Source organism: Oryzias latipes, chromosome 15 (genome assembly GCF_002234675.1).
Source record: "Oryzias latipes chromosome 15, ASM223467v1".
Classification (NCBI taxonomy): Eukaryota; Metazoa; Chordata; class Actinopteri; order Beloniformes; family Adrianichthyidae; genus Oryzias; species Oryzias latipes.
Window position 1 is genome coordinate 4824583 of NC_019873.2, and position 23322 is coordinate 4847904.

At 37.9% G+C, this 23322-nt stretch overlaps 1 protein-coding gene across 1 annotated transcript in view; it reads right to left on the reverse strand.

The window, feature by feature from the left end:
* atp6v1ba (V-type proton ATPase subunit B, brain isoform-like) overlaps window positions 1–15236 on the reverse strand; it is a gene marked incomplete in the record, with an annotated part of 39373 nt that extends 24137 nt beyond the window's left edge. The window contains 2 exon segments of the mRNA NM_001278849.1: window positions 15118–15225; window positions 15228–15236. Coding sequence (NP_001265778.1) covers window positions 15118–15225 — 108 coding nt within the window.
* Window positions 15237–23322: the final 8086 nt, after the last annotated feature.

The following is a 23322-nucleotide window of genomic DNA, read 5'->3' on the forward strand; positions in this document are numbered from 1 at the left end:
GAGTCAGCAGCCTCAGAAATGGCAGGTTAACAGCACCTCAGATTAGAGAGCAGGTCAGTGGCACACAGAGTTCTAGCAGCAGACACATCTCTACAACAACTGTTAAAAGGAGACTGTGTGAATCAGGCCTCCATGGTAGAATATCTGCTAGGAAACCACTGCTAAAGAAAGGCAACAAGCAGAAGAGACTTGATTGGGCTAAAGAACACAAGGAATGGACATTAGACCAGTGGAAATCTGTGCTTTGGTCTGATGAGTCCAAATTGGAGATTTTTGGTTCCAACCACAGTGTCTTTGTGCGACGCAGAAAAGGTGAACGGATGGACTCTATATGCGCCTGGTTCCCATCTAAATTTGTAATTTTAGAAAAAAATCATTCTAACCAAACAGTAAACTTTAAGAACATAACAAACTACAATTTTTTTGGGTTTAAAACTCTTAGTGTTGTTGTAGATGTTTACACATCCTATTTCCTATTATGAACTGAAATTACAGACAGGAGTTGGATGATATCTCCTTATTAGGATTAAAACACTAGTTATGTTATTTTTTTGTCAGGATGGAGTCCACACGTGTCATTTTCTAATTTCTAATTCAGCACCACCATAAAAGAAACATCTTTGTAGTCATTATGCTGCTAATATCCCTCTGAAGACTGCAGCAAATATAACCGCAGTTACTAAGCAACATCTTAAAGTAGATTAACCTGTTCCATTTTCCTGTTAAATCCACTCAACATAATGAATAAACAATGTCATCCGTGGCTTTATCTGTTATGTTGAAATATTTTCCCTATAAAAGCGGAATCTAGTTAATATTGGTGAGTAATTCAAATCTGCAGGAATGTTTCACCTTGTTTTTATTCACCGTGTCCATGAAACCCATCGAAACCCCAATCATGAAGCCTTCACACACATCACGCTCATCGAGGCCCATTATTCCCACCCAGTGCCTGGGAGGGAGTCCCTGTTCCAACCAGCATGAAGACTAGAATCTAATGAATCAGAGTCAAGTTTTTTTTTAAATCCAAGCAGAGTAAATAAGTCTATGACCTGGAACTGCAGTACCCATATTGTGCATCAGTGAAACAGATTTAAAAGGATACGACAGTTTCTCCCACAACTGTCACTTTTCTCAAGTTCATAAGAAGTATGAACATTCTACCACCCAGGCCCCAAGACCACAGACGCCTTTTCTTCCATAAAACACGTCAGTGGAGTTGAGAAGATCCTTCCACTAAGTGACAACATATAACTCCACTCTTGTCCCAGATGTTGATGAAGCATCCCTATCCTTTTCTGAGGTGCCTGATAATTTTCCACATCTAAGTAAGGCAGCACACTTGATCCAGTGTCTCAAGAGTTGTCTGAGTTTGTGTTGAAAGCATCACGATCCTGTTCTTGAGTCAAGGGTCAATGCTGTGGTGCACCTCTGCAAGGCCTGAAAGAGCCCAGGGACAACACTGGATAGATTAGTTCCTACAACTGCCAGACTCTAAAGGCCAGATGGACTTTGAAGCCAGGTAGACTGTGGGTCATGGCAGACTCTGGAATGGTCCAGCCGCTGTGCTAAGATCTTCCTCCCTGCCTACTTCAAGAGATGGTTCAAGGTCCTCTGGAGAAAACTAATAAACTGTTTGACAGGCGGATCTTCCTGATATTTCTTACAAAGCCTCATTACAAACGTGGGCCTATCTGAACTATCTGAACCATCTTCCCTTGTCTGATCCAGCTTAACCTGATGTGGTGTTTAGACAACATTATTCTGTTGTTTTATATATATATATATATATATATATATATATATATATATGTGTGTGTGTGTGTGTGTGTGTGTGTGTGTGCGTGGGTGTGTGTGTGGGGGGGTGTGTCTGCCCATTTTTCAGAAAAAGCTCATATTAGGCAAAAAAAAAAGAAAAATGATGAGAGAGAGAGGGTGCAGTTCAATACACATTCAATGCGATGATTAAGTATATGATGTGTTCTCTAATTTCACAAGGTAACAACTGCTCAATGGGCTATACATTCATGAGGTGCGAAGGAGCAACATTTCCCATTAGGTTTGGAAAACTTTCTCCACCCCTCTTTTTGCTACTTCAGCTCAAGTGCAGCGGTCCTCCGGCTTGGCATGCAACAGCAGCGTGGGTCACACTGCAGCCTGTTCAGCTGCCAGAGCCCTTTGTGTACAAAGATGTTAATTGGTCCTAATCCGCCACTAGAAGCTGTTTTGGTAGCCTGACCTCACACCCTGAAGGACACCTTGGTGTGAAATACTAAAGAGCCTATTGAAGTGCCAAAAGAAAAGAGGCGCAGAGCATTCCAACACAATACAATTTCCCCATTTGAAAGGGGGAGCAGGAGGGTGGGGGCTGAAAGGGTGGAGGGGAGTTTCAACTGGGATAGAGATGAGAGTGCATCATCCTTCTGAAAAATCACTAAGCACTACAAAGGAGTGGCTGCTAAGATGTTAAGCCTCACAGCCACATCTCAGCTTCCACAAGGTATTCCCACAATCTCACCAACATGGATATGGACATAAATTCCTCTGGACACAAAAATAGACATATTTGATGTCTTGAGGTGGAAAACAAGAAAAATATAGTTTTTTCTGGCCAAAACGGTATAGAACTCCAGGTAAATGTAAATAGGGGCCTAATAATCCAGTACATGAACCAAGCAATGTAACAACTACCCAAAAAACAACAATACCAGAGCAAAAGTGAGACAGCAGTTTGTGATGGAGGAGGAAGAGCGCCATGTTTGGAGCAGAGAATGGAAACTTCTCTGTTCTTACAGAACTGGTCATTATCAGTAACTGTCCTAACAACATGTAGATTACACAAACAATTCTTCTAAAGACATTGAACTAACAAAGCTAACAGGCCTGACAGATCAAACAGTCTTTGCTCCCAGGACGTTTGTTGTAGTTTTCAGACTATAAGTCGCTCCAGAGTATAAGTCGCAGCAGCAATAAAAAAGAAAAAAAAAAAAGAAAAAGAAAAAAGAAAAAGTCATAAGTCACACTGTAGTAGAAGTCGCACTTTTATGTGAACGCTTCCGAACACAACTCCGGTGTAATGCTGCATTCCCACAGAATGAGATTCATGCGTCATATTTGCGTCTCTTGCCTCTCCTTCAAATCTCATCCAATATGATGCTTAATACTCGTCAAAAACATTTTCACAAACTTGACCTCCCAGATGCAGGTTGGAGAAGCTACAGTTAAGTATTTAGCCTGATCCAAATATGGAAGCATCAATTGTATATCTCATTTTTAATGAACCCAGACATGTCTCCACGTCTGGGTTCATGAGATTATTCAGTCTTTTTTTCAGTGAGCTTCACCTTCTACTGCAGGAGCTGCGTCTGACTGACGCCACTTTCTGCGGTACTCGGTGGGACCCAGCTTGATGACTTGCTGTCCCACATTAGTCCCAGGAGGGAAACAAGAAAAATGTCTAGATGCAAATAAGAAAAATATTAAGTTCAGGGGGAGAACATCAAATTGTCCTCCATGTTGGTTTTGGACAACACGTCTTATTTTGCAGTAGCAAATTCTGATACAAAACATTGTCCTCTTAGTGAAAAACAACTACTAATGGGCAACCGGATGTTAGTAGAAAAACCGATATATGGAGCCAATGTTTAGTTTTTGAAATCACATTATTCGCATCCCTGGCCAAAATACCCCAAAAAACATGACATATACAAAAAAATATATAATATGTAAATAAGATACTTGCCATCTATCCCTAATGCCAGGTTATTGAAGGACAAGTTTTGGGCACTAACAGACTAGAATTCTTTGCAAACGACAATCCACCTACCACATCTCATAACTTTGTCTCAGTTTGATGCTATTCTGAAAGACCTGGAAATAAAATCTTTAACATGCTTTTGTTTTTAATCTTTAAAAATGTTTTCCTTATTTAAGCGTCTGAAATGTCTGTGTTGTTGTAATATGCCTCGTGGTCAGGACTCCCTTAAAAAAAGAGATCTGTGGATATTAATAGGAATTTTTTTTCTCCAGTTTACATGTTTTGCAGACCGCATGTTTTTTACACTTTTGCAGCTGTATTTATTTAATATTTAATATTTATTTCTTTATTTAATAAGAATCTCATTTTTGATAATAATTTTCATAATAATTTTAGTAATATTTTTAATTATTTAATATAAATGTCATTTGTGATGTCCTTTATTGATGTTATATTATATAGATTATTTCTGAATGTCATGTTGCTGCCACAGATAAATGAAATTTCCCCATTGTGGGATTAATAAAGTCATCTATCTATTTCCTAGTTAAATAATGGTTAAACAAAATAAATAAATAAATTAAAGCATCTTGTTGTCTAGCTTTTGGTCAAAGATTATCTAGCAAGAACTTCTGTAACTGTATTTCCTTTAATCTTGGTTTTATTTCCATTATCCCATGGTTAGTAAATGAATGGTGGGTCAGACGTGCATAAACTTGTTCAGTTTGTCTTGGGTTACATTTTAAAGTGAGACTCAAATAAAAGTCTTGATGAAGCTGTAGCGTTGCTTGACTGTTGTTTGTTTTCATAAAGACAGATCCTGTAACAAATCTCAGTACTTCATGGAGAAAAATGTTTTCAAATTATAATTTTTAAAAAAAGGAGAAAAGAAGACAGGCTTGTGAAAACAGCACAGCCAGTCATTTCCCAATGAACAATAATGGATGAACAAGGCTTCTATATGATAATAACTGAAATAGGTTTTTGATTATAGTGGGGAGATATTTTTCTTTGTCATCTCTTTGTCAATTCTGAGGTCAATTTTTCACTAACCACGACTGAACGATGAAAAATTTCATATTTAAAAAGTGAAGGTTACAAAAGCTGTAAACAAAACAGAAGGTCAGATGATACATGGGAAAAATGACCAAGTCTAACTAATGTGAATTTAAAAATATTACAGAGCAAGGATACGTCCTTCTGAGCAACACCTCCTCTCTTTGATTGCGGAGATAAACTTCCAAACACAAAGCAGATTCAAAGGTGCATTTAAAGTAAAATAATGCTTTTTCAACATGACATTGTGGCTTCATAATGTAGATTGTCAGTGTGCTGGACAAGTCAAAACGAAATTAGCGGTTTCAAGTGAAAAGCCATCAAAGACGACATTATTTGCCCAGTCCTTTCAAGGGCAGTTCTATTGTAGATAAAGATGCGAGCAAACAATAACTAAATTCATGGACTTTCAAAGGCAGCTTAATAACATTACAAAATGTATTATCAAAAGTAGAATGATTTGGGACCTTTTCATACTACTCCCCAAAATCAACAGTTTGGCCTTTTACCCCAGATCTATGAGAGGTGGTGGGTGGACTTAAACTAGCACCTGTAGTTTTGGAACTCACATGCCTTGCTTTCAACACTTTCCAAAGACAACGTTGACTTAAAAAAATGTTGTTGTAAAATCTATTGAGTAATTGGTCAAATATCAGAAGTGGAGATGGTAACACGAAAACTGACAAGCTAAGGACTTGTAAGGTTAAATAAGTGATGTATATCATCTCTGACTTCTATTGTATGAACACTGTAAAAATATTTGCTGGCTTCTTGTGCTCCCTGAGTAAAAGTAAGATTTTAATCTTACTTGCATGTTTTAACTTGCCAAAAATAAAGAATAGCACACCAGGGTTTACCTTCAGAGTCATTATCCTAATGAATTTGTATAGAAATTGAGACAGGACATGGCAGTCTAATTTCCCCAGTTTTGTTTCAGCAATAAATTGAAAAAAAAATAAACATCAAAACCAAAGCTTTGATGGGTTTAGATCAAACAGGTGCAACATGAAATGCTTTGCACCTCAGACTAAAGTGTGAACTGCCAGAGGAGCCCAAATACAAATGAGGCATTTCAGAAGACGACTCTTGACAAACTGTCAGCCACCTATTGAGGCAGACCTGTGGTCCTTCTAACCCTCCTACAGTCCTAATTAAGATTTTGCATCAATTCAATTTTAATGGAATTATCCTTAAAAAAGGGATGTGTGTACAGCTGGGCGATCAATCGATTCATTCAGCTAGTTCATGTGTTGTTTAGACTAATTATTTTTTGGGGAAACAGATTTTATTTCCCCAGCTCTCTGCGGTCTTGCGCTTCCGTTATTTGGAGTAAAGTCAGTCCGCCGGTGTCTCTCAAAGCGCAGATGTGAAGTTGTGAACAGCCGCAAGCAGAGAGGAGCTACTTCCACCCCCATAACTTCTGCTAGTTCCCTCTGTGCAGCTTCAGTTTCTGCTGATGAATCAGTGAAACATGGGAGGAATTTAAATAGGATCCAGACAGAACTGCGGCATATACCCGTTGGACTCACAGCAGCAACAGAAAGTTCAATCAAAAAGGGTTCATTTGGAGACAGCGGTGTTGTTAGACACTGATGCTACAATGCTAAATGCTACAATGCTATGATACTATGCTAACAAGGTGTTCTGTGTGTTGCCTGCATGTAATAACGGACCGATTTTAAAATGTGCCTTCTCTGTCAATCTGCTCCCCTTTTAGTAAATCTGTGCTTGTTTTCTCAACAGGTTTGAATTAGACTTTCCAGTTGGTTCAGACGACTGAAACCCCTCTTCTCATGGAGGCGTTTTTCCGCAAGAAAAACACAAACAACTCATTTAGGATTGAAAATCAAACATTTCATAGACGGCGTGAAAACGCCAAAGGAAGAGAATAAAAATTGGTAAGAAATGAAAACAGGAGTTCCTGTTTTTATCTGATGTTTTCATGATGTTGTCACTTCCTCTATGTTTGGATTTGATTTAATATCATTTTTTTAAATAACACCTATAGTTTTTCTTTGTAAAATAATGGAATCATTTGGTTTTTATCTACTGGTCATCTTGTCTGGTGAGTCTAAAATGAGATTTTGGTCTCTAGGGTTGTGACTTCACACTTGGAGCATCAAACCACAAACAGCAAAATCCGTTTCATGGGTGTTGCTACCAGAAATGCTCTGCCGAATGCGTTCTAGTATTTCTCTTTATGAGATGCTAAAGCTAGTGGTAGCTCACAAAGTTGAAGTTGAACTTTGAACTTTGTGTTAGAGCCAGATGTTGAAATAAAACAGTTTTTGTTAAATATGTTCCATCGCTTGGAATGTTTGTTCATGAAAGTAAAAGCAGGGACAAAAAAAATGATCAAAATTAAATTTGGAATGAAACAAATCAGAGATTTCGTTATTTGGCCATATCGCCCAGCTCTAGATGTGTGGATTAAAAGCATGTTTGTACAGAGTACAGTGGGGCTTTCCATCTGGTTACAGCAGACAGAACACTTCATCGTCAGACAGACAGACAGCTGCTCATCATCCGTCACAGAGATGGCACGAAACATTGACAACGTTCAGAAACAGAGGCTTTATTTATTTGAAGCTTTAGGAGGATGCTCTTCCTCTAAATTTGAATATGTTTCCTCATCAAAGAAAGGAATACAATTTGTTGTAGTACACAATACTAACAAACTCATCGATTAAAGCTCCAGCATTTATGAATTGAAAAAAAATCTGCTGCAGTGCAAATATCTATTCAAACAAATCTAGGGATTGTTTGTAATAACAAACTGACAGTAAAGGTTTAAAAAGTGGATATTTTCAGGTGATTCACTTTTGGGACTTTAAAATCAAAGATACATTTATGCTGCTGTTTCCAATGATATAAACAGGATAATTGAGAACCAATTACAACAACAAAGAACTTTACTGAGAAAAATTAAAAAGAATTTATTAATAATTACTTTCTTTTAACCTCTTTTTTATACAGCTGTGCTCTGGCCTGTGATGATCAGAGGCTTGTATAAAGCAAGTCAATGAAATGTTTGTACTGTATTCATTCAGTATACCTCTATCAAGTTAATATGGTTCATGGTGCTGTCATTAAAAGGGAATTTTCTATATGGAACTATTCTTTCCCAACATGTTTATGAATCCAGTGCCATTGTGGCACTGTATTTCGTCAGCTCAGACTCACTTCACAGGCTGAGCCTGCAGAGCCTCAAAAAGTAGAACCAGTCAAGTCCTGGGCTGAAGGGTGATTCTACTGAAATCATTGTAGCAAAACAAATACTTCTCTACAATGACCCACCGATTGTCAACATTAAGACTGTCAGGAAGTGAATTACGAGCGGTCAGTGAACAAACGTGGTATTCACTGAGATATGTTTCTCTTCATGAAACAGACAGAAATGGTGTCAAATCCTCAGCCTCCATTTAAATGTCCTTTCATGAAAAGAATGGCAAACACCCACGGGAGTCCTTTTTTCTACTGACAAGCTAGCTGCTTAAGCCTAATTAGAATGTGGATTATGGAAGTGTTTCAAAAATAACATTGATTTTATAGAAATTACTTTCATGGTGACAGATGAGACATTTGTTTATCTTGACTACATTATTACCGATAATTAAATCTTCACAAAGAAGTATAGTGCCTTGCTCCTTGTCTTTTCATAGCACTAAATGACAGAATGCACCACTAAAACAAAGACGAGCGATTCCGTGGGCTAATAGCTTTTGTTGCATTTGACATGAGAGAGACAAAGGCCTCTTAAAAGAAAAGACTAGGTCTGATGAGGAATCTCCATTTGTTTATTTTTCTGCTCTGTCTAAAGGGCTTTGGTGCCGCTTCTTTCAGGGCTTTGTCAAATTATTACAGAAAGAAAAACTCAACTCTGTGATCTTATAGACTAATGCATGGCAACCGAGTGTGCTTAAAGTTGTTGTTCAACGAAACATAGTTTTTGTCCACGCAAAACTGACCATAAATAGGTTGCATACAGTTGATAGATGAAAAAATATGCAAACATTCTGGCTCTGCTAACAAATCCATCTGTAAAGGTACATAAGTACTGTCTACAATAAATCGATAGATGTGGATTTATAAACTTCTGCAATATCAACATTGTGTCTTCACATGTGAGTAAGAAACACCACAGGAACTGTGATGTTGGTATGGTCATGAGAAATTAATGTGCAGATGTTTAGGACAGGAAAAGTCAAGATCTTTCTTTTTTTTAATCAGTTCCTTCAAAATAAAAGGCCCTTATTATGAAGCTTCAGTGATCTAATTAAAATAGTTTTAAAAGGAAATACCATAATGTTTATGGTGAAATGGCCACATAAAGTTTTCTATTAGCAAAAACAATCTGTGAGGTTCTTTATGAACAGCTGTCTCGTTTTCCTACCTAATATTTAGCCGTTGTGACTTAATTAAAAAAATAATAATAATTTTTGTTCCTTTTCTTTTATTTTTGACATTTTTATACTATATGTGGGAGCAACAGACTCTGCTGAGGGCACTGGAAGAATCCATTTCTCTATCCATCTATGTTCTTGCACATCAGGAAACAAATATGCTGAAACTATTTTCAAAAACCGACCAGCAACAAGATGAAACACTTTTAGCTAATGAATAAAATAATTGCTATATTCTCATCTGGTCATTGCAAGGTTAAAGCATGTTTTGAAAACCCTGCTATGACTGAGCAATAGCTGTTCATTTCTCTATAGAAGTCTATGGGATTTTACCTATTGGGACCAGCATTACTTCTTATATGGAGCGCCCGCGGGGGAGAAGATACTCAGTCCAGTTCTCTTAATAGTCAGTGGTATTGCTGCAATAGATGCTTTCAGTTTTAAAGAGGGTTAAGTTACAATACAAACAGTTTTGTTATGTAATCATCTACACATTTATAGGTTTGATTTGTTGGTATTTTTAGTGTGTTTTGTTTTTAGCACTGGTCTTCGCAGGGAAGGTCTAAATGACGGTAAAAAAAACGAGTGATCTTCGTGTTTTTCATTCTAATTTTTTTAAGAACTACAAAAGCAAAGAACTCCAAACCGGTTAGGCACTAACCTCATCTGCTTACGAACACTATAACATGAACTGCAGTTAAAAATTGAAAAGCCACAATGCGTCCGTGTCGTAGACATGATCTGTTTTGTTCATGTGCTCCTCACCATATCACCAGTCTGTTCTGTTCTTCCTACTGACTTTATCCACAACATTACAGAGAAAAACATTAGACCTAGTTCTATTGACCAAAATGAATGAAAACTGTTTATCTTTGTCTGTGGTGATGAAGGAAATTAAGTTACATTGAGTTTTTTGATCAATAAGATCCACATTTTCTGAAGACAACACCCCAGAACACCAACAGCAGCTTCTCAGTAAGTCACCATAAATAACTCCAAAAACATCACCAGTACTCATTATAGTTGAGTTTCACAGAAATTGTAACGCCATGACTCTTTTTCTAAGAGTGAACCAACAGGTTCAAGTAATGCAAGTTGTAGACGCGCCCTTATCTTCTCGCTTTAGGACTACAACAGCTGTAGTCCTGAAAAAGGAATTAAAATAAAAAACATTTAAAAAGATATCAGAAAAAAACAGAAAAAAATATAGAGAAAAACATGCATCTCAAAACAGAAAAAAAAATTACATTAAAAAATCAGTTCAAGAATATATCTTGAAAAAACAGACTTTGTGCCACAAAGTTAACCACACCCATAACGCAAGTGTCCGGGTCACCCGTGGATTTCGCCCCTTTATGCCCAACGTTATTGCCGGAATGACCCAAACAAGAATAAACAGGTCATACTAGTCTATATTTAATACTTTCCAAAGGTTTTGTGGGATGATGTTTGTGGATAAACTATTGACTGTGTAAGTAAATAAGAAGAACAAAACAGACTGGTGATGTTGTGATGAACACAAAACTGACACGGATCATGCAGTTCATCTCCTAGTTTTCATGAGCAGATGAGATTGGTGCCCAGACACTTTTGAAATACGGAAAAAAAAGATCACCTTTTTTTAATTGAATGTAATACGCTTCCATAGACTTTAAACAACCTTTTTATAAATTCGTCTTTTAAGTAAAGAAATGAGTTTAAGGATTAGATCATTTTAATGGTAATCATTTTCACAAGTCAACCTAGAAGTGATCTATACTAGGCAACAGATGTGCAGTACAGCCAGTGCTAAATTTGATTTTGATTTTTGATTTGAAATGGTTTATTTCAAGCAATCAAATAGGAACAATACACAAACACAATACAATCATCAGTTATACAATGATTAGCAAAGCAGAGAGTGCATTCCTTCATGGTTGGTAATTCCATTAAAAAGGTCTATCACACATTGTTCTCAACAATGTAGCTGAGATAAACTAAAGGTGGTCTGATGGTGTTAGGACTCATTTTCCTGCTTGCAGTTCTATGGTTTGTCGGAAGTCCAAACTACTCAAGCAGCCCAAGGCTTCTATAAATGGACCTTCCATGTAAAAGCAGTTAATTAAATATTAAAGAAAGCCACCAGCTGAGTGAAGCATATGTTCTAAATGTACAAGTTTGACATTTTTCTAATATTTAAGAAGTACATTGAAACTTTGCAAGGAGCTGGGTGAGATTATTATTTGGATATAAATTGCCAGCTCATCATTAGAATGGACCACTGCGGTTTGTTAATGTGTTAGATCAGGGAAAAGAGGTGTGCGACTCAAACAACAAAATTAGAGCATCTGAGAAGCAGAGTGGTTAGATGGTTTTAGGATGGCGGTTTTATCCAATGTTTGATTCTCTCTCCTTATTTCTCCAATAGCCTTTGCTCCATTAAGTCATTTCCGTCTAGAATCGCTGAGAGGCTTTTAGTCCCCGCTTACACCTCTTTCACTGGCACAAGGAAAAAAGGAATCCTCACCTTTCTGGCTTTACAGATCAGGCTTTATTCAGTAGAATACTTGACGCCATTGGGTAGCAGTTTATATATATATATATATATATATATATATATATATATATATATATATATATATATATATATATATATATATATATATATATGTATATATATATATATTATATGTATATATACATATATGAACTGCTACTTTTTATACTGTTACTTTTTCATATACATACAAATATTTTTAAGAGTTAGGCAATGTGATTTTCTAGATTTTGTTTCTCATAGTTGAGGTAAACCTATAATGAAAATTACAGGCCTCTATCGTCTTATTAAGTGGGAGACCTTGCACAATTGGTGGCTGACTAAATACTTTTTTGCCCCACTGTACATCTACCCTTTCCTCTATACCTGCCTCCTGCCAGACCGTGCACAGGGTGATTTCCTACCCCATCTTATAGACCTTTCCTCTGTCTGTTCACTTTGTTAGCCATTGACATTCATGAATAGATCATAAAAACAGCAATCAAATTCAATCATAACGTCAGGCAGTCTCCAGAGAAACTAGGCCTTGGGCATCAGCACAACAATGGGCCAAAAACAAATAGCAAAACGTGAGGAAATGGATATCAGACTGAAATGGTTTAAATTTTGCAGAGGCCCAGCCAGAGTTCTGACTTGAATCTCATTGAGAATCTGTGTAGGGAGCTAAAACTCAAGGCGATGACAAGGAAAACCCTGAAACCTGATAGAGTAGGAGCTTATTGCTAAAAGACAAACAGGCAAAAATACCAGTGGAGAGGTGCAAAAGGATCTCCAGCAACTTTAGGAAGGTGTTTGATGGCTGCAATGATGTCAGAGTTATTGATATGGATATGAATTCTTAGAAAAAGTGAAGTAAGATCCATGTTTTCCAGTCTAATCAATAGTGATATTCAGGATGAGGCATGAGGCATGAGTCAAAAAAACAAATTATACTTTCCTGATATGTTGCTATAAGAATTTTTAAAAAATAAATCATTTAAGACAATGTAACCAGATGCTAAAGTATCCAGAGTTTAACCCTAAAAAGGAAATGAAACACAGATTGCATATCTCATGAAATGAGTTTCCTTTATCTGGAAACATTTCTTGATTTGGAAAACCCGGAATTTAAAGATTAGAGACTGGATGAGAAGTGAAATACAACTTTTGACCAAAGCAAAGCAAACATAAGACAAATCTTAAAAAAGGTGGTGAAGTTTGACTTCTAGCCTATTTGAGTTGTTTTCATTATCTGCTGAGTCTGTGCTTTTGCAAGCTATTCTCCTAATGTCGTTCATTAATAGGGGTGTAACGATACGCTAAAATCTCAATTCGGTTCAGAATTGAACAAGGCTTGGTTCGGTATATTTCGGTTCGGTACTGCTGTTTAACATATCTTTTATGATCTATTATTTCATTGTTATTTATTGTGTGTGTTTTGCTGCCAGACACCTGAATTTCTCCCTTGAGACATTAATAAAGTTTTTATCTATCCATCTATCTATCTATCTATTTTCTCTGTACAAAACAGCAGTGAACCGAACCCAAACTGCCGTCGCAAAACGGTTCGGTTTAACTACGTGTATTGTTACACCCCTATTCATTACAAGTTCAGAAATTACCCAAAGTTTGTGTGTTAAATGCCAACTAAGTGCATTAAGTTGTGTGATTTGTTTAGCTGGCAAGGTTTATTAACTGTAAGCCTTTGTCCCAATGTATCTCAACATAGATAACAGCAGCTGAAGGGGAACCTAAAGATCCTCTCAATTTTTGAGTCATAATCAGGAAACAAACTTGAGAAATCAGCAGTATTTTTCAACGGTCCCTAACTAACATTACACTGCTTCCTGAAATCATTTAAAGTCAGCAGAAACATTAAGAAGATCTGAATTTATGGAAGCTTTGCTGCACAGCATCAAATCTGAACTTAATCTCTGCCCAGCATTTTGATTATTATTTAAAATACGATTTAAAAAACAAGGGAAAAAATGTAAAATGTCAGATGTTGAAAACAATATCTATTTGTTAAACTTTTGTCTGAGTACAGATTGGCATTAATAGCCTGATGCCTACATGATTTCATATAAACAAGGTATCAATTTGTCCACCGTGGTGAGATTAGTGGATAAAAATTAAAAAAGCATCAAGAAATAACAATAGAAACACATCTGGTGTTGTCTGAAGAGCTGCCTGCTTGAAAAAAATGCCAGAACAAATTTTTACTGATTTATTTACATCTTCTCACTGATCTGGGAACTGTTTGTTCCTTTACAGCAGCAGCAGGAGGAGGAGGAGGAGTGATGCAGTAAAGCTCATGTGATCCTAGAGTCACATGAGCGATCATCCATCTGTCACCTGCCTGCCTTCCTCATTATCAAGCTAACGAACCCGCTTTATAGACTCGATCTGCACCGTTTCAGCGGCGCTCTGGGTGGATCTTAGTCAACTTCATTTAAAATTGTCATGACCAAATGAAGTCTAGTTTCTTTACATCTCTGCGTGAATGCATATTTCATTCATTCATAGCCCAGAGCTAGCCAGCCAAAGTTAGCAAACTGGTGCGAACCTTCAACTACTCGAACTACAACATTAAACTTACAAAAATATATACAGTTTTGACTATTCTAAATACCTTCATCGTATGGGGGAAAATGGAACATGCCTAGATTAAAGACGGACAATGGAAATAAAATAAGATCACGTTTAGCCTAAGCTAAACCGCGGCGGAGGGATACCAGCTAGCTAAGCGAGATGCTATTTGAGACCAATGACATCAAGCTTTGACACTTTAAATTAACGACGCAGATAAACCTTTTTACTATTTTATTTATTGGATAAAGTCGCATATCCGACCAGCCATACAATTAAATAGCTAGTATTTTACAAACTGTTGTTTGTTTGTAATCGTGACTCTGGAAATTTAGCTTCATGTTGTAACATGAATCCCTGAAGATGCATTCATGTTGAATAGAAACGCGGAAATTGTGCTTGGGTGTTGAGAATCCCCCTTAAATAAATCAACGGAAGACAAATCCGATGCATTATCCGACAAGTTAATTCATTCACTGTCACACCTAAAGGCTTTTGCCAAATAAAACATCTATATACAACTGTATTTGGGTAGTTTGGGTAGTAACATGAAGTGCAGGAACAATAATCCCACATCCCAAATGCTACACATTAGCAAACCTTCATTGATCATTGCACAATATACTTTAACACATTTAGTTACGTTTGTATTTTAAGCATTTAGTGTCATGTTGAAAATCTTTTATCTATGATGAACTCGCATAGAGTCTTGAAATCTCCCACCGTGTGTTGTCAGTGAACGCAACGCAGCAACCTAGCTGCTACATTTAGCAGCTTGCTAACAGTCTTGAACATACTCAGCCTCGGTTGAGAGATGTAGTTCCTGGTCACAGCCTGGGTGTGTGTCCTCGCAGCTCCTGCCAGGCCGTTCACGTCCATTCCTCTGTTTGCCACGAGTGTTGCCATTATGCTAAACGAAAAAAGCCCAAGACAGCAGACGTTCCCCGATGTGCTGTGCTAACAGCTGCGGAATAAGATGTATGACAGCGGAGAGCAGGTCATGTGACCGGGGGAAGCGGATGTGTACACAAGAGCGAGGAGCTTGAGTCAACCTCGTTGGCTGTATTTGTGTTTATGGAACTAAATAAAACCAAGAAATATAAAGAAAATAAAGCCATTTAATGTAAACAACGTGTTGTTGAACTTGGTTAGTATGTAAGTATATCTTTTAGTTTAGCACTTTACTTCTAAAATCAAGTTCCTACGATTTAGAATGGTATTTTTTATGTTCTTTAGGATTTAATGCTTACAATAAGAATAGTGATAAGGACTGGGCATATATTGCATTGCTCATATTCAAAAAATCTTTCAGCAGTAATTATAACATGAAATGGAAGTTATAGGTTTTGTTTTTAAATGTGTATTATTTTGCTTTTAGAAGTTATTGTTACAATTAGTAATAAACCATCAAAGATACTCTGATTCAATGTAACAATCATCCCCAACATTGGGTAGGTTGTTCCTGAACGTCCCATTTTGAAAGATGATCTGTACATTTTTTGTTATTAAAGCTGGAAACTGCAAATTAGTTTTTTATATGGATACTTACGGAGCCTGTGTCCTGACATGGATAAAATATATATTGTTCCCACAAAATGATATCTCGTTCCCACAAAATAATTAAGTTGTGCGAACAAAATAGTATCTTGTTCCTACAAAATAATATTCTGTTCCTACCAATGTATTAATTTTGCGAACCAAATTATTATTTACGCCATAAGTTATTCATAAACACGGATTGCTGCTTCGACTACCGGACTTAGCTCCTAGCTTCATAAATACGGTTGTGAGCAATACTTGGATTTACAAGTGATACCTTCACATTTCTGTCTGTGTGTGTCTCATTACATTGCATTGAAGACACGGAGGATGTTTAGAGATCAGATTTGCTTATTTTAAAAAGCACAAAAGCATCGGTAGTCACGTTTTCATGTCTGGGTTTACATCCCTGTACGGTCTCCGTCCATCCTGACGCAAAAGCCGCTTTCTGTCGCTACTTTTGTGTCTGTGTGACCCACATTAGTTCAAGAGGGGGGAAATAAAAACAAGAATGATCGATGTATTATTGTTTCGATGAAAATCAAAAAAATGTCATTAGATTTTTGGATGCCCAAGCTTCCTGCTTCACCTCCCGGACATAGCTCCTAACTCCACCGCAAAGCTCTTTTGATTGTCAAAAGAGATACAGATGAATAAAAAAAGAATGTGTGCATTACATCAGAAAAGTAGTAAATGAGGGGGGAAACTGACATTATTTTTTTTATTGGGGGGGGGGGGGGTGTCTTGTGCGTCCTCTACCAAATTGCCCCATACGTGAAATCACTACTGGTTACAGTGATATGGAGCAACAAGTGTTGGCTGAGGCCATGTGCAGTAAAGTCATGATTAAATGTTTGAACCAACTTGTCACAAACTCAAAGAGTAGCCGCCCCCTTGATTAATGAAGCCAGGAGTCAATGATTAGAAAGGTTAATCCACGAAATCCATGATCCATATGTACTACCATGCACTGTAGCGATGTAAAAATTGATTTGAATAACCACTGGATTTATACCATGATTTGTGTTCAATGATCCAATTCACGGTTGACATTGGTTGATTTTGAACAATCTGATTTGATCCCATTCAATGATGTAAGATCAATTCAGGACATCTTTATCCAAACTTAAATAAAGGATAAATACCTGATGAATACCAGAGATAAATACCTGGGTACTGAACTGTGCTGGTGAAGTTTTCCCGATTCCTTGGATTTCTTGCAAAATAATCAAGTGTAAATTAAAGATGTGTACAAACAAACACGTAAACAAGAATGAATGTCAAAACCATTCACATTTTAGTCTGATAAGGTTCAGCCTACTGAGGGTGCATGGACATCACTGTGAGCAATCAGGAGATGTCCTCGCAGTGCCCTACCCACCAATTTTAACTGCTCTCTTTATTACACACATCTCTTCACCTCACAAAAATATACGGTACTCTGCTGCTTACGCGTTACACAAGAAAGGCAGGACCCGTAATCTTCTGTCCCCTACCCCATCCTGGCGGGTGAAACTAGGCCTCAGCAGCAGTGGCCGTATCTCTTGGGTGCTGGCTTTCTGGACCTGGCGAGGTCCCTCAGTTCTCTGGCTAGGCCATGGGCTGTTGATCATGTCACATCTGAGCCTGGGGGTGTCTGGCTCTCTGCGGTGCTGGTACTGGTCCTGGTCCTCGAGTGCTGAGCCTATCAAAAATTCCAACAGTAGGGGGGCCTGGTCGGCACATGTTTACCACACTCGCAGGGGACCCCCATTTCTCCTGGATGTCCCCCCCTGGGTTGGAGTGCGGGGCTCTCTACTGGACTTCCTGCAGGGTGTCGAATAGTTGAGAAAATGAATAGTTACACCCGTAGAAGAAACACACCCGGTGCCTCTGTGTGTGACATCTGTTTATGTCACCTGTGTAGGTATAGATGCCTAACTTGAAATGTTTTCTAAGCGCGGTCTCTGTGTTACTGCTCCAAGCATCTTCAATCTTGGTGTGATGGCTGAAGAGCTGCTGCATTACATGTGAATGTACTCCCCTCTGCTCTTTGTTTCTCAAACACAGTCACAGAGGCATGCATTCAAGAGCGCAACATCCTGCTGAGTGTGCTGTGTGGTGACAGGTAAATGACATGATTGCTCACACTTTTCCCCTCAAAAACTCTTGTTTTTTCTGTTTTTCATGTTTGAAGCCCTGATCCATTTTCATTTGGTGCGGCATGTGCTGCACAAAAGCTGCTATGCGACTGTTTGAAGGTGATTTTGAACCGTGCCCTCTGCACAACCAACACAGCGCGTGGCGTGCATTTCATACAGAGACATTCCGTTTTCTGACAGCAGAAAAGCACTACAGACTGAAGTGGTAAGCACTGCCATAGTGAGGCTGACAGCAGCCCCTGGAGAGCTCATCTAAACGTTTTAGGCCGCATGAAAAAAATAGCAAATTAATGCAAGTGAAGGGCTTCTGCCCATAGGAGCAGTGCCCTCTTTTTAGAAATGCCAATTTCTCCCTCTGAGTCACTAATGAGGAGATCAGAAGGTTGTGGTTTCCCCTCAAACTCCTCATACCCAGCCATCTAGGAAAATGTATGTCATAATACTCACCCAGTCCTGATGCGTAAACCGAATGTTAATTTCACACAAGTACCTTTCCTGTTAGTAAAATGATCATGAATAGCTTGAAAAGATTGCTTTTAGCCCATGAATGCACTGAGAATTATTGCTGTACTGTGCAGAGTTTAGCCACCTCTTTCAGCTTCCTGAAGAGGAGCAGACAGTGAAAAACTGCCTTTTAAGTGGCTGCTTTGAGGAACAGTGGTGCCTTATCGAGATGTGTTGGTGGCATTTGGGTTTGTCCTCAGTGATTTTTTTATTTTGAGTAAAGACAATGCACATATAAAGCTCAGGTAGCCAAAGTACTGTCCTTGGTCTTTTCACTGTAAATGCTCTGTTTGTGGCATAATGTGCAACCTGCCAGTGTGCCAGACAATTTTTTTAACTGACCTTGTTTCAGCACATTTTGGTTTGCAGTCACTGGTAATTTTGTAAAGACGGGGGAAAAAAAGCCCATTTTTGTTGTTAAAACCAATGTTCAAATACTTTGTCCAAATTTCCAACACCTTTCAGACTTTGAAAGAACATCATAGAATTTAACAACGTGGAAGAACTCCAATCACCTGTAGGAGAAGGTTTCTGTCTGGTGGTGAGGCTTTCTTTTCACTTCATGTTTTTTTATTCATTTTAACTTAATGTGTACCTATAAACTGTGTGATACATAATCAATTGACATTTGTTCATATCAATCATGTAAAGTGCTTCATGATTCTTGATTATAACGTTAAAGTGATTGATGGGAGGGATGATGGTTGTTAGAAAATCCATACAGGTGGGAACAGAAATGGGTTGTAAAAAATCCATGGACTAAAATACTGAGTGTAATTAGCAAAGAGGACACAGGAGTGGTAATAAAATATCAGACAGGTCATACAAGTCATGGAAAGACTAACGACATCCTGTACAGACATGGACAACATTTTATTACCCTTCTGTTAATGAGAGAAAAATACAACAACCTTCACTTAAATATCTTGACAGGGACAAATATATTACAACGCATGTATTCAGAATTTGGTAAATCAAAACTGGACAAAACAAGCTAGTAACACAGGCCTGGACAAAAGCGAAGGCACCCTTAAACAGTAGTTGATGTTAAATGACTAAATATTATGTGTAACAGTTGTCTCACAACCTTTGGCCTTAGTCACATGCATCAGATCAAATCGTACAGGGGTTGACCTGTCTAGTTGCTGCAGGTCTTTGGGTTGTTTAGGTCCATAGAGGGTTTTACAGAGGAGCGGCTGCATCTTAAAAGGAGTACAGGTGTGTCTTGCAGTTCCTTTGAGATTCATATGGCCACCTTAAGGGACATCTTGAAAATGGAGCATACCATTGCCGTATATGTGGCAAGTATATTGTGAAGTATTTGTAAGGATAATGTAAGTTTCACGCACTTACGACGCATGGGTGATGCTGTCGTACAGCGTCCTTTGCACAGCGTCCTTTGCACTTCACCATAGTGGTTAGTGGTGTTCACACTGGCTTTTACACTCAAAATTATTCAACTGGATGAACTAAGTTTAATTGTGGGCAGGATTTCCGTCCAATAAATATGAGTAGCCCCAACTCAAAGAAAACTCTTCCATGTTATGAAATATAATTGTACTGAGCCCGTGTCCTGACATTAAGATATAAAAATATATCTTGTTCCCACAGATTAATATCTTGTTCCCACAGATTATTATCTCGTTCGCACGAAATACTATTCCGTTCCCACAAGATACTATTGCGTTCCCTCAAAATACTCTGCTGCCAATCATTAGTCTTGTTGTTAGACCTTGGTCCCAGGGACACAGTGATTGGCCAATGATTGGCAGCAAAGCATGCTGGGAAACGTGACGTACTGCTTTTGTTGTTATGCTACGAGCTAAAAGTAAGTGCTTTGGGCGAAGCAGCCAGCTTAATACGATATTTTTCAGATTTTCATCGAGACAATAACAGATCGACCATTCTTGCTTTTATTTTTACCCCTATTGAATGCTCACAGAGACACGGAAGTAGCGGCAGGAAGCGGCTTTTGCAGCAAGATGACTGAGGGCGTACCAGATCACCATGTGAATGAACGTGAATACGATGGATGCTTTTGTGCTTTTTGAAATAAATAAATCTGTTCTCTAAACATCCTCCGTGTCTTCAATGCAATGTAATGAGACACACACAGACAGAAATGTGAAGGTATCTGCTGTAAATCTATGATGTAAATTAATAACAGGATATGATCGGCTAGTCAGTTAGCATGTATCCTTATAGCCTTCGAATGTAAAGCAACTGACTGCTAAAGTTAATAAAAGACAAGTCCTGAATATTATTATTCCTATTCGACCCTAAACTACAATATCAGCTGTCTGACAACAGACCAGCCAGTTGCCCAAATGCCGGCATACATCAAAGAGCTCTGCGGCGGCGCTAGTGGTAGCCTAGCAGGAGCTATCGTATGACAAAGCAGCCTAGTTATCATAAATCTTTTGATATTTTTCTTATATTCATTGAGACAGTAATAAAGTGATCATTTTTGTTTTTCATGTTCCTTTTTTGAACGAATATGGGTCACAGAGACACGGAAGTTACCGCTGAAAGCGGTTTAGTTTTGCCGGCGTCCAGAGAGCATATCCGCATGAATAACATATGACGTGATTAATTATTGCGTTCGAACGGATTAATTATTGCGTTCGAACGACATAATTATTGCGTTCGAACGACATAATTATTGCGTTCGAACGACATAATTATTTCGAGGGAACGGAATAGTATTTTGAGGGAACGCAATAGTATCTTGTGGGAACGGAATAGTATTTCGTGCGAACGAGATAATAACCTGTGGGAACAAGATATATTTTTATATCTTAATGTCAGGACACAGGCTCCGTATAACTGAGTTAGTCGAATTCAATTTTATCACAAAAAGCCAAACAGAAAGAAATCCATTAACTCAATGAAACTTACTTACTGTAAAAGAAATGCAAGGCAAAAAACATTGTGTGACGCTATTCTCAAACCTAGAACCTCAGTATGTAGATGTCATTGACTGATCCACTGAGCTAACTCTACTTTCAATTTCAGTATAATGACATAGAATCATTTTCTCTATAAATGAGGTTTGTCGTGTATAACCTTATTGGGAGAAACCGAGTTGAAACGATTCCAAGCCACAGTACGTTTTTTTACGTGGAAAAACACGAACAAAAGTTTTCTCTCTACGAAAAGTCGAAGGATTTGAAGGACCAAAAGTCATAGCAGACAATAGACGAAAGAGGTGAACATTTTAATAGTTGAATGGTTAAAATAGGTGAAAAATTGTAGCCAAAAACGGCGGAAGATACTATAAAAAGAATTAATAAAGAGAAAAAGGAAAAAAGCATTCAACCAATAAAAGAATAATCACCGAAGAATGATTTTGTACGTGTAAAAAGGAGTGTTGCAGCCATAGCACATGCGCACAGCATGCCCCCTTAATTGAACTCATTTATTTTGGATAACTGGAGTTTATAGGTGAAACTATTAATACATTTTATGTTAGGTCAATTAAATGTAGATACATCTTTTTAAAATAAATATATTTAAATAAAACAAACAGCATTTACTTGTGTTACATGAAAGAGGGGCTTGAATCATTTTTTTGACTGACCACACATGAATGCTGCACGGACGAGGTGTGCAGGTGACACCTAAGTGCTTGCAGGATGTCCGCACATGTGCACATAATCTACACTGACTAATTTTGATTTGACAGTGTTTATTTGTTTTCACATCCTTATCGTAGTTAGGCATTATGGGGATGTAAACAGAGTAGGAAAACATGGAGTAATGATAATACACAGCAACAAAGGGGCCTATAAAATGGCATGACTTAAACCGGATTAACGGATCCATCTTATAATAGAAACACCTAAAATACTGAACTGGTCTGGACTGGACTGTACCACTCAGTGGAAATGAGGCTTTAGCGTCCATTCTGCTACACTGCGAGGAGTAAGGAGCTACTACTTTTACTCTTATGACCCCGGTTACTGCGGACAGGCAATGATGTGATGAGGTGCATTATCAAAATCTTTTTTGGGGGGATGATTTTGGTCCTGTCGTTTTGTGTAAGTGCTGTTGTTGTTGTTATGTTTTGTAGCTTGCACTGTGCAGGACGAGTGTGTGCACGGAGGTTAAAACACAGTGCTGGTTTGGAGGTTTTTTCATACGACAGCAATGAGCTGGGCTTTTGAGCTGTACTTGTTAGTTGATTTACTTTCGTACTATTTAAGGTTGCAGTAGCGGTTGCAAGGGCACACATAAACCCTCAAAAACCAGCCTCTCCATAATGCTCATGCATGTAGTTAGAAGTGAATCTATAGAACCTTAAAAATCCCTTCCAAACATCAAGGCAATCTTATTTAGAGTCAGAACACTTGGGTAGCCTTGATAAACAACAGTAAACATATAAAAATAAAAAAACAGAAAATGTTAATGCAATGTGAAGGGTAAATATTAATTAACACATTACAATGTAATGTTATTGTGTCATTTGTTTGATCAATTAGGTATTTAAACGTTATCTCACAGCAGTAATTCTAACCTTCTACCAGAAGTTATATTTAGTGACCGTAACATGCAACAAACTTGAAAAAAGCGAAAATTGTAAATAATTATACAATTCAAACTGTTTAGCCTAAATTACACAAGGTGTTTATTTAAATATACACCGAGTGTGTCAAACGTTTCCTAACCCCTATTGTGACAGTAAAATATGGCCAACACAAGAGGCTTTCAGCTCTCATCTGTCTGCTCAGCTGCTGGACAGGACACGTTTAAAAAAAAAAAAAAGGACGGGTATCCGGGGTAAAAATCTCTACCAAAGTCACGTTGTGCCAAAAGTCG